The sequence below is a fragment of the Quercus lobata genome, chromosome 4 (genome assembly GCF_001633185.2).
Source record: "Quercus lobata isolate SW786 chromosome 4, ValleyOak3.0 Primary Assembly, whole genome shotgun sequence".
In the NCBI taxonomy this organism is placed as follows: domain Eukaryota; kingdom Viridiplantae; phylum Streptophyta; class Magnoliopsida; order Fagales; family Fagaceae; genus Quercus; species Quercus lobata.
Genome location: NC_044907.1, coordinates 10,507,451 through 10,520,775, shown reverse-complemented (window position 1 = coordinate 10,520,775; position 13,325 = coordinate 10,507,451). Strand labels below are relative to the sequence as shown.

Genomic DNA, 13,325 nt, shown 5'->3' with positions numbered 1-13,325 from the left:
TATTTCATGACCCAACGTGTGAATCCATGGAGGTTAAGATGCATATTTCAGGTGCGGTGTGGTGCCCCTTCTTGAAGGGCACGTTTAGCCCAATTTTGTTTGGTGTGTGGCAAATAGGTAGATGTCTTTTTTTTTTAGGTGTAAAGAGGTAGATGTATGTTATAATGTCTTGGGAAGCGTCTGATAGTGACCATATGTTTTAGCAAATAAAAGTGAAAAAATAATGATGTGGTAAATTTTCAATGGAAAAACCACTTTGAGAATCCAATCCTACAAGAAAATTCAGTACAAAAGAATAATTACAAAAGCATATACTTAAAAAACTTTGTAGCACTAAACTCTCTATGTAACCTCTACAAAGTACAAACGCTATATTTATTTCCTACTACAGTAATCCTTTTTGTTACATAAGTATCTTCTCCACGAATGAACCTCATCCACATGAATCACTTATAGCATTTCAAGGGACTTCTCAAAGATTTGCTACCATGTACTCACTAAAAAGAATATTTATAGTCTTAAAAAAAGGTTTAAGGCTCAAGGTATATAAAGGATTTATTTGGATACCAATTATTGCTGAAAATATTATAGTAAAATAATTTTTAAATGTATGAATAGTGTCATGGAACCTAGTTTTAAAGCAAAATTTGCGTTTTTCCGTATTTGCGGATCCTGTGAACAGTGCTGGGACCCAAGGAAAAAACCCCAAACATAAACGTGGGTTGTTTTCAGTGCAATCCAAACTCAGCTAAAAAACACTTGTAACTTATTATTCTTGTTTTTTCGGATCAAAGCAAAAGGATGAATATATGTTTTCGAGATCTACTTAGTGTGATTGCCTAAAATTACTTGCTCTCTGAAAAATTCTTAGGTACTCTTAAAGTACAGAGAAATGGTATTTCCTCCTCTCATATTTATAGTGGACCCTACGATGAATTTAATGAGTGGACTCCACCATAAATGTGAGAGGAGGGAGTACTATTTTCCGTACTCTGGAAGTACCTAAAAGTTACTCATTTCTCTCTCATTGAAAAACCATGCTTAAGATACCTTATATAGGTAGGTTTAGGTTAGGCACAGACATGTTTTCTAGCATAATTTGGAATGGTAGAGACCAAATGATTTCACTCAAGCGAGGGTAAAGCAAAATACTAGTGAACTTTCTTTCTGATTTTAATGTTAAACTTGAGCTAGCTTGGTTTCTCTTGAGCGAAAAGGAAAAATAAAAATTCTAAACTCAAAACTCTTCAACAAGTTCTTAATTTAACTCTAATCAATCTCAAATTCAATGCTTTTGTACTAATTTTGTCATTGAAACAAGCCAACTGTAAATCCTAACATACACAATAGTTTTTCATGAAGCCTAACAAACCTAGCATGAGAAACTTCGCTAATTAAATTGATGTTAAAAATGTTGGGTACTAAGCTCTTAAGTTTTCAAAACTATTATCTCTTTCAGAATTAAAATTTATTGATTAAAATTTTTAATTTTTTTAAGTTTTTCAATAGGTTGCGGAGAGATTTTCCATTACAAGTATTTTGGTACTTGATAAAGTTTGCATTATTATTCTAAATTTTTCATTTATGTTTTTACTAATTATGGTTAAACTTTAATAAAGAGAAATTTAATTTATAGATATTTAGAATATTATGTTACTAATGTATACAAAAGAGGTGGAATGTTATTTTCTTCAAATTTTAAAGGGGAAATGTTTTCTCCCTTCAAATTTGTGGTAGTGTCTTTTCTCTAAGGCTGTGTTTGTTTCATGTAAATCATTTTCCGGAAAATACTTATTTTCCGGAAATGTTATTTTTCGGAAAGGAAAATAACTTTAAGTGTTTGGTTGCATTTCAGAAAATATTGTGAAAAATATTTTCTAGTGTTTGGTTATATGGGTGAAAATGCTATTTTCCTACACAACAATTCATCCCACGGCAGGAAACACCGGCAATCAAAAACCACAACCACCAAAACACCACCACCACACCACCACAACAACAACAAAAATCAAAATCACACAGAAAACACATTTTCGCACCTACCAAACAAATATTTCATCCCTCAATTCAAAAACACAAATAAAACCCAGGAAAATTATAAATCATAATCCGATCACAGAGAGAAGAAGGAAGAGAGGGAGGACGATCGGTTTTGGGGTCGAGGACGATTGGTTTTGGGGTGCGACGATCGCGATCGGGGACGACGAATCTGGGTTTGCGATTGGGGACGACGAATCGATGCTGCGACTGCGATCGCGATCGGCGCGAAGGCGAAGTCGAAGGGCGAAGTCGAACGGCGAAGTCAACGGGCGAAGTCGAAGGGCGAAGTCGAACGGCGAAGTCAACAGGCGAAGTCAAAGGCAAGATGGCGATCGGCGCGGCGCTGCGGCGATCAGACCCGGTGCTGCGACGATCGAGTCGTTCTTTCTCTCTCTTTCTCTCTGTCTTTCTCCCTTGCGCGTCTTCTTTCTCTCTGTCTTTCTCCCTCGTTCTCTCTCGCTCGTCGTTCTTTCTCTCGCTCGTTCTCTCTCGCTCTCGTGTTGTGTTTTCTGTTTTTTCTCTCCCTCTCTCTGCGTTTTGCAAGACACGGAAATGAATTGAAGTGAAAATGAAGGCAGAAATTCATTTCCGTGGTCAAGGCTTCAAATTTCGGTCAACAGGAAATCAATTTCCGGAAAATAATGTTTTCCGTGACAGCCAAACGCAAAATTTTCCGGAAATTGATTTCTGAAATTGGTTTGAAGTCGAATCAAACGCACCCTAAATCTCAAGGAAAAAGAGTATAGTTACTCCAAAAATCGGGTCACTGTCGGAAAACGTATTCGGTTTGAACAAACAGCAAAAAAAAAAAAAAAAATGTTAATCTAAGATTATTAAAAAGCAAAATATCAACCGACTTTTTAGTTTCTTACTCAACCTTCGATTGACTTTGTGCTTCACCACCTAACAGGACTCGGAAGCTGCCGGTGTTGACAGTATATGCCTTAAGCATACGCATGCAAAGACTTAACGAAGCTATTAGTCATAGGATATTAGGATCCAAAGAGTTGACCAATGCTTTAATAACATTTTCTTTCTCTTTCTCCAATTGTGTCTAATGTAAGTATCATTAGGACTTCACACAACTTTTTACTATGATCTTTATTTCCAATTCTCATAAATAAATAAAAAATGATCTTTATTTCCAATTTTCACCAAAAAAAAGTAAATAAAACAATTATATTATAGTAACTACATTAATCTTATTTTGAAAATGAAATAGGAATATGGTTTTTAGAGGGCTAGAAAGCCTGAAATCACCGTATAATATTAGCCTTATTAGGGTTAAGTATACTTAAAAAATAAAAATAAAAAGGCATGTTTGGAGGTTTTAGAGAGAGAGAGAGAGGGAAAAAAAGGTTAGTGCTTAGTACCAATATAATACATAATAGGAGTTTTTATTTTACCTTCATAATTTGTTTCAACATCCGTTCTCTCATAGAATGAGATGCATTCTAATGAAAGTAAGAAATAAATGTATCAATATATTAATTATTTGTTGTTAATTCCATTGACATATAATAATTCTTGAAGATAAAATGACAATTATATTTATTGTAAACTAACATCCTTCTTCTCTTATCTTATATTGTCAAATTGTTTCATACATCCAGTATACTACACTTTCATATCGTATAAATACGTATAATTTAGTTTCTCAAAAAAAAAATTTGTATAATTTAAAATGTTTCAATAGTTATAATAATAAGGGGCGATGATTTAAACTCTAATTTTACTCATAAAAAAAATAATACTAATATTTCACTAAACTAAAAAGACTTGGAAACCTTATATTAAGATAGTTTTCCATATGTGGGTTCCAGTTAGCTCAACTGGTAAAGTCTCTAATGATTGTATAAGAGATTTGGGGTTCAATCTCCGCCTACACCAAAAACTGATTAGTGTCTTGGTCTGATGATAAAGAGTTATTATCAGGAGTGGACGACATAGGTTGAAACTCTCTCAAAAAAAAAAAAGATAGTTTTCCACATTTTCATGTATTTTTTAGTTTCAAAAAAATTGGTAAAAGAAAAATTATCTCCTAATTTCCCTTATTTAGCTTGACATGAGATAGACAATGATAACTTTATCTTGTGTGAAGCTAAATAAGAAAAATAATTTTATCTCACACAAAACTAAATAAAAAAGTTAAAAGATAATTTTCTAACTCATTTTAATGTCGCTATCAAATATAGAAATTAAAATACTCTAAAAAATAAAACTTTACATTAATTAGAACAAAGTCAAACTTTGACTCCAAAAAAAGGGACTTTGGAGTTAGAAAATACCAACAATTACATGTATTATATTAGAGGAATGTTATGTATAGAATAATTACACAATAAATTCTAAATAGCAAGTTGTCACTGATTATTATTAATAGATTAAAAAGTCATTTCTAATAATAAATTCAAATTAAAACCAATAACAACTATAAAATTATTCTAAAAATTTTGTAAACTTAATACTTCTCTTGTTATATTATCCTCTAAACACATGCATAATTGCATATGCATCACCAATATTTTATAGTTCTAATCAAATCAAATAATAAAAAATAAACTTATCAAAAAATAAACCCAATATTTTATAGTGCATTATTTACATTTTACACCATTGGGATTCCAATTTGGTGGGCTCCAAAGCCACCACCCTAACAATCCGCCACTCATTTTCTTACAAATCTCTCTCCCTCTCTCTCTCTCTCTCAAAAGAAATGCAGAAACCACACATGTAACAGTTGTCTATTTTCCAATCCCAACAACAACATCTGCACTGCCAAAACCCAAAAAACCTCAAAAACTGTCTTCACTTTTCCCTCTTCTTCTTCATCTTATGTTAACCAAAGACAACACCTTTTAGATTCACATACTAGAACCAGACATCATAAAACCTCAAAGACCCAGTTAAAAAAACCAAAACTTTAATGGGCTATCTTTCTTGTAAAGCTGAATCAGCCATTTCCATCTCCAATTCCCACACCCCATCTTCAAATTTTCCCAGCACCACTCACAAAAAACCCATCAAGATCAAGCATTTTAACTACTGTGATCTTGAAGCTGCCACCAACAACTTCTCTGATCAAAAGTTGTTGGGAAAAGGCAGCCATGGCTATGTCTACAAGGCCCTCATTCATGGCCGCCAAGTTGCTGTCAAGAAACCGTCTCGAACTCCTTCTCTCAGACCAGATATGCCAGCCAGTGAGGTGGATAATGAGATTGAAATCTTGTCCAAAATCCACAGCCCAAGACTGGTAAATCTACTTGGTTTTACCACTGATTCTGAAAATAGGCTTTTGGTGGTTGAATTCATGAGTAATGGTACTTTGTATGACATTCTTCATTCCACAACTCGACCTCCTGGTTGGGGTCGAAGAATTAGATTAGCTTTGCATACTGCTAAAGCCATTGACATTTTGCATTCATCAAACCCACCTGTAATTCATAGAGATATTAAGTCTGCTAATGTGTTAATAGATAGAAACCATAATGCTCGGTTGGGTGATTTTGGATTAGCACTTAGGTGTCATGTTGATGATTATAGACTAAGGTCTACACCCCCTGCTGGGACTATGGGGTATTTAGACCCTGGCTATGTGACCCCAGATAATTTGAGCACAAAGACTGATGTGTTTAGTTTTGGGATTTTGTTGTTGGAGATTATTAGTGGAAGGAAGGCTATTGATGTTGGGCATTCGCCGCCTTCAATTGTGGATTGGGCAATTCCTCTTATAAAGAAAGGGAAACTTTCTGCTGTTTATGATCCAAGGATTGAACTTCCTAAGGATTTGGTTGTGAGGAAGCAATTGGTAGTGATTGCTGGGAAGTGTGTGAGGTCATGTAGGGAGAGGAGGCCGACAATGAAGGAGGTTGTAGGGTGGCTTAGTGGGTTGAGTAAATTGGTTCCACTTCACTCGTGGAATGGTCTTAATAATCCGTGTATGATGGTAGAGAATGTTGGGGTTCCGGTGGGGGTGGGAGTGAGAGATGTGAATTCGAGAGTGGAGAGTGTGCAAGGAGGAAATTTGGATGCTGTAGATGGGAAAGTTAGTAGGTTGTCAATGAGGAATTCACGGAGAGTGTATTCTGATTTGGGGTTCAGGAGCAACTTGATGGAACTTATGGCTGGTCATGATGGGGAGGGTGATGAGGTTGAGCCTGGTTCTAAATCAGCGAATTGGAGTGCTAAATTAGGTAGTGGAAGATATTTCCACCGGAGTTGTGGTAATGAAAGCGATGTTCTCCATTTGAAGCAAAATCAATCAGCTGGGGAAGGTTCAGACAGATTTTCAAGAGAAGATGTAATGTCTCGTTCGAATTTTAGTTCTCAGGCAGCTGAGGGTGTATCTAATTAATTGCAAAACATTCACTCAGAGCAATTCGACAATGGAGCAAAGCCCAGTCTTGTAAGCTTTTCTTGTTTGCAGATTACATTGATGTAGATTTGTTGGTAGCTCATTATTTGTGGATTTTACAAAATCAACCTATTCCATGTTGATTCAAATGTTTATGTGTTGTTTTATTCACATTTGTGGATAAAGGGTACATTGCTGATGTCCCCCTTATAGGTTGTTTATCCTTCTTTCTCATGAAATGTATGAAAAAAGGGTTGCTGCTGAATACATATCAAGATCCATCAGTGGGCAGTAATCAGATTTTTGTACTCTTTTAATACAAACTGTAGTTCTGATACCTTTGTTATTTTTAATTTTGCATTTTATCCTTCTTTTCATGTAAACATAATTGTTTAACGAAATGATTTTTTTTTTTTTTTTTTTGGTTTACCATATTTCAAGAATCCTCAAGAGTCACAGTAACAGCCAAATATGGCCTCTTGAGTCTTGCATCAATTCTCTGTACCCAACAGATGTTTTAAATTTGAATAGATAATCTTTTACTTTGTTCCAAAATCTGGAGCCTGAAGATAAGTCTAAATTTTTTGACTTGCTAATCATAGACATGAGAAAAAACAATTGCGCTGCATGCTTCCAGTCAGGTGTCAAGGTCTAGCACATGACAGCAGTGCTTATATAATCCTGATACTGAACACTGTTCATTTAGCACAAGCAACAGATAGAGAGCATTACTTTGGGTGGAATCCAAGCCTGAGAGCACCCATGTGTTATCCATGGTGTGCTTCTCAGAAAATATCTAGTTGATTTTGACCCATCTGCTCAAAGATAAGTATACAATAATACAAATCAATGATGACTTAAGAGCAACATTTCTATGATTGATCCCTAGTGGCCTCATAAAATGTGATGGATTGGATAGCAAATTGAGATGTAATATTATTGGCATACAATGGAAAGTTTAACAGTGGAGTTGCTATTTTCCTTTCAATCTCCAGCTCTGTCATTGTATCTTACTTGAGCATGATTTTCTTAAATTAACATTATGTTGGTACCTTAGATGTAACATCTTCTTACAAAGCTTACCAAATACGCTCCTTATAATAATGACAATGTTCCATGTCTTTTTATTTGTTTTGGGTGTTATCTGTTACATATGTCATATAGCAGGGTAGTTCAAATTCAAGTGTAACTCTTTGTTGGATTTTAAATTCTTATTCTTGATATCATTTTCATCATCTCAGTATGGCTGACTAGGGAGTTTGGCAACCAATGTTTGACACAGTATTCACCATATTTGTATTAAACGATCACCATTCAATTGTTAAATCTCAATGGTCTTTTATTGGTGTGCTTCGTTGGCTAAATCATTGCACTCTCAAACCAAACTTAATTATATAAGAATTTTCAATCACTCAATTTTGTAATCTGATCATTGAGGTTCATCTGGGAGTAACTCTGATATTAAGGCTGGACTCAAGATCTGTCATCATTTCGATATGCCAACCCATTTATTCTTTTATTTAACATCAGCACCTAACTGGGATCATTACTGAGAGATTATTTCATCATATCTTCTTCTTCTTCTTCTTTTTTAACAAAAAGAAAAAGAAAAAGAAAAAGCTATTATCTTATATGGATCAGATTTCTTGCTGCCTCCAGGGACTAATGTTAGCTTTTCTTTTTTTTCTTTTTTCTTTTTTGGTCCCTTGCATCTTTATGTATCTATAAAGTTGTTACTGATGCTGCGGGTCAAAAATTGGAATGTTGCTTCCCATCACATTTGATGCCATACTATATCTCAAAAGTACTAGTCTAATTAATGTTTTTATCAAAACACACGTTATATACCGCATTGCTCTTAAGATACATGCTGTTATTAGGTTAACTCTAATATCATTTGTCACAATCCGGGAAAAAAAAATGTTAGCCCATTTACACTACCCCAATAGGACTCCTCAAGTCAATATAGTCTTATTTACAATTAAGGTTAATCGTAATCATTTATATAACCTAGTTTGACCGAATAAATATCTAACGTAAGATTCAGCACACATTTGTACAATCATAGCATTGTTGTGCATCTAGTTAATTAAAGAAAAATGAAAATTTAAATTTTTCGGAGCCTTATCTGACTCCATTTCTCAACTATCATTCGACAAGATTTCCCCATGGGATATTTATTGCAAATGCAAAAAACCTGTGAAGGTATATAAGATTGTCACATGTAGTCTTTCCAATTACAGATATCATCTTAGACCAACCCAAAAATTTGAAATGGGAACTCACAGGATTCTCAAGCAATTTTGAGCATGCATTCAATTGCCGTTTTTTGAAATGTTTCTAAGTCCCCCGCAACCCCTTGAAACAGGTCATGGCTCACAAGAAGTCAACAAAAAAGAACAAGAAAGAGTAGGAGACATCACCACAAACGCACAAATGACTTGTCAAAATGTTCTTGTTTGGTTTTTGGTCAAAAAAATGTAAAAATTTCTAAGTGCTCATTTTTTTGGTACTCTTTTAGATGTGAAATAGTCTTTCCAGCAATTATTTTATTAGATGAACGTGGAATTGTCTTTCAAACACCAAAACAATCAAAACGAGTTCACTTCATGTCACTTTGCAAAGTGAAAACATAAAGTGAAACATTTCACTTCCAATCCAAGACATCAAAGGACATGCCCTTCTATAATTGTGCTCATTTGCTGTGATCATTGACCTGAAATTAAATTTATACACATAGAATATTATACTAATGATCCTATTATTATGGCCCTTTAAACGCATTTTCCGGGTATAAAAATTGTGTTATCCAAGAAAAGGACCACAGAGACACCAAGTTAACTCCATTCACTTAAGAGTTATAGTAGCATCCAAGTTTTCTCTTTACTATAGACAAATTGGAATTTAAGGTGTCAAGAGAAGCTGGCACAAAAATTGTTTCAAACTCAAAAAACTAGAAGAAAGATGGTGTCTTTAGCTATTAACAGTAGGTGGGGAAGACTTATATTCCTCTTCGAATATCAAGGCTTTACAGCTCACTCATTTTCCTACTGCATGTGCCTCTCTTTTCGAAGTACTGAAACCTCAAATGTCTTAAAGTGGTGTTTTTTTTAAGATGGAATAAATGAGTGTTCAAAGGCCATACGTTCAAGTTTAAATGTATCTTGTTGTGAAATAATATCTTTATGCAAAAATTAAAGAAGAGAGGAAAGAGAAATCAACATAGAAGTAGAACAATGTATCAACATCCACAAAAGCAAGCAACTACTACATGAGAAAATGAGATATAAGCGCTTTGCTCTGTTCCATTCCGATTGTTGCACTCCACTCCACTACTCCCGTAAGGCCACAACTTAGACCATGTTTGGTTAGAGTGATTTTCATTACTCATCACTCAATTTCTCATAACTCGCTTTTCGTGAGGCCCACATCCATTCAAGTTGTTTGGCTTGATTTTTTTTTTTCCTCAATTTCCATCACTCATAATTCAAAAAAATGAGTTAGAATGATTGAAAATGAGAACATCTTTTCCTTATTTCCAAATTATGAAAACAGAGTTACTATAGCAATCTTGTAATTTTGCTCAACTAAATAGGTCTCACCCATATGTATTGTCACCATCAATTGTAAAGCAATAATGCACATCAACAGCTTTTTTACTATGTAAGTGACCCAATAACAAATATGAGCCAACTCCAACATATCTTTTTTAAAAAAACATATTATATTTATTATGATTAATTTCACACAAATAAGGTAATTGTAAATATTTGTATTATTACATGTATATAGTAAGATTTTTTTTTTTTAATTATATAACATAATAATAATAATAATAATAATAAATTAAATTACTTCACCTTATATCTTAAAGAATATGAATGCAAGCTTTGAAAGTCTAGATACCAAATTGGAAAATAGGATAAAACTTTATGATCAAAGGATTGGAATTCTTAGTTCTTGACAAAGAGTTGGAGTATGTTTTTCAAATATTAATTTCTTACATTATTTCTTGGGTCAAACTTAATTATGAAAAGTTCCACTTTTGAAGGGGAAAGATCATCATCACCTAGACACTCATTCCCTTTACTGAAGGATGATGGTTTCACCAAGACTGAAAAAATGTCAAAGTCACTCATTCCCTCAAGTGCCTGTTCTATTTTGTCTGTACGTTAATGGATCTTTTTGATATGTTGATACACTTTTAACTTTTTATGGCTCGTTTATTAAAAATGGGTATTAAAATGAAATACTACTAGTACTAGTTTAGCTTTTCTAGAAATACACCCAAGGAAGTTGTGATGAGTGCAGTAAGTCTTCAAGAATTCGAAAGTAAAGGAAAATACAAATTTTTTTTCTCCTGGTTAGCAGTAATATACAAATGTATGTGACAAAATTGACAATCAATTATCTTGTCTTCATGTTCAAATTACGAAAATTAACATAAATTTTTCATGTTCACTAAAAAAATAAAGAACATAAATTTTTCGTGTTACCTCCTAATCCAAAAAAAAAAAAAAAAGTATAATTCCATTCAACATTATCACATTTTCCTGCATTTTATAAGTAATTCATTCGTAATGAAATGAAATAATGTAAAAACTAAATTTTCTACTCTCAGGATCACAGTCATCTTTTCTTCTCCTTCTATCTCTCTCACATCCATACTCGAGCTCCTTCTATTTCAACTAGATTTGACCAAGTCGATCCCTTGCCTCTCAAAGTATATTGTGTTTTCTCCACATTGTTTCCCTCTCTAACTGCCTCACTCACTCTTCCAAATCACTTCTTTTTCGCCATTGTCTCTAGAGCTAGATTTGTGAACGTTTATAGACAATATGAATTGATGGTGTCATAGTTGTGTTGTTGATAAACATTTTTTTTTTTTTTTAAACTTTGATGATAATGGCTAGGCATTTTAGCTTCTTTTTTTCTTTTCTTTTTTTCTTTTTTTTTTTCTCGACTTATAGGGAGAAGATTTCATTTTGTTTTAAGTAAGTTTAAAAATTAAAAATCATTTTTTCGTTCCTTTTCTCAATTAAAATTTCTCCATAAGAATGCGAGTGATAGAGCTTATTTTTGTTGCAGTATTCTTAACATGTTAATCATATCGTAGTGGGAGATGGTATGCCTATTAGCATAGCAACGCAATTTGGTACATACTTAATGGGAAATGAATTTACGTTTATTAAAATAAATAGATGCGTCACAATAGATTTACAAGTCCTTATATACAACTCTACTAGCTAGTTCTGATTAATTTTCCTCCAATTGGTTGTTAAGACTTACAAACTTAGACAAGCTACTAGCAGTTGCTTGTAATTGTCTTAAGAATATTGTTTGGTTATTTGTAATTGTCTAAACAATATTGTTTGGGAACTTAGACAAGCTACTAGCAGTTACTTGTAATTGTCTTAAGAATATTGTTTGGTTATTTGTAATTGTCTAAATAATATTGTTTGGGAACCGTAAAGTGTAACTAACTAGTAAATTAGCTTCGAATGGATAAGGGTCAATATAGGAATAAGGCTTACCAGAAATATGTGGAAAAAGTTTTTATTTATAAACTAAACTAGTTAATGCTTTTAATAATAATAAAAATGGTCAACGATTGTTATGTTTATCCATTATATATGCAGGAATAATACTTATTTAAAGAAATATTTATATTTATATCTTTATATTTTATAAATAACCTAAAGCATAATGACATAATGACCCTAAAAATAATACAAATTAAAGATATGATGACAAATTGAAAAGGATAAAACTTAGGTACAATTATATTAGATTCCTTAATTAAATTCAAACACATAAACTTTGGTCAAATCAACCATATTTTTTAATTTAATTAAATAATATAATTTATTGTGCCATAGATATATAATTTTAACTCAATTAAGAAATTGGGCATCAACTTTAACTCCCACTAATAGCCTGAAGCGTGACCCCAAAAAAGCCACACTCTCAAAATCAATATAATGCACTTCAAATAGTTTTTATTAATATTATCTTAATGAAAATTAGGTATGGGAAATAATTATTTTCTATCTATTAACCTATTTCTATCGTTGGATAAAAACACTATTGGTGATGATTTGAATTTGATTGAAATGAACCCCCACCTTCCTCAGCATAAACAAGAAAAGGAAACAAAGCAAGATGTTGATGTAATCTATATGTTGTTCCAAGTGTATAAAATATATAATATATTTTTAAATATGTTTGAAAATCTTGTATTTACATCACTCAAAATTCTAATTGAAATTAGGAAGCCAAAAGATTTTGCAGAATGAGTGTATTTTCCTGAATTTTCGTATAGAGTATTACATACACAGCAAACACACGTATTAAAGCAAAACACTAGTAAACCTTTATTACTTTCCTGCAAAGTATAAAGGACACTAAGACTTTTTTCTCATGTACAACTTATCTTAACCTAAACCAGCCACTGAAGCTTACAAACAAAGAGTTTACAATGTTTAACATAAAATACACTCGAGTTTTGACTGTTTTCCCTTTATTCATACCTCGTTGACGCCCCCAACAGCTTAAGTAAGCATGCAAGAAATAATGTCAATGAATAGTTACTTGGAAAATAAATGCTCCTATACTTGTGGTTATGGCCATAATCTTGGAACTAGCTCTAGGACACAATAGCTCGGTGTTTTGGAGCCTTGCCATGTCTAGCGCACCCATATAGGTTATCTATGAATGCAATTACTCAGTAACAACCGTGCTTGTATAAATGTTCCAACCATGCACAATTGACGGCCAAAGCAAATGTTTAGCAGTCCATGCACCACCATGCGGAGGGCTTGACTTGTGCCAATACAACCTCAAAGTTTGGCCAACATAGCTTACACAACACATCCAACACCTATATGCTATCACGTCTTGTTAACAAGCCACAAGGCCCTCAACCAAGTTT

General features: G+C 33.3%; 1 protein-coding gene across 1 annotated transcript; it reads left to right on the top strand.

The window, feature by feature from the left end:
• Window positions 1-4,719: 4,719 nt before the first annotated feature.
• LOC115987459 (serine/threonine-protein kinase-like protein At3g51990) lies at window positions 4,720-6,740 on the top strand. Its single transcript, XM_031111001.1, has one exon. It carries the CDS (start codon window positions 4,967-4,969, stop codon window positions 6,392-6,394), a length of 1,428 nt encoding a protein of 475 aa, XP_030966861.1. The 5' UTR covers window positions 4,720-4,966; the 3' UTR covers window positions 6,395-6,740.
• The last annotated feature ends 6,585 nt before the right edge of the window (window positions 6,741-13,325 follow it).

Coding starts and splice junctions, on each gene's coding strand:
- LOC115987459 (XM_031111001.1), top strand. CDS start 4,967: ATGGGCTATCTTTCTTGTAAAGCTGAATCAGCCATTTCCATCTCCAAT.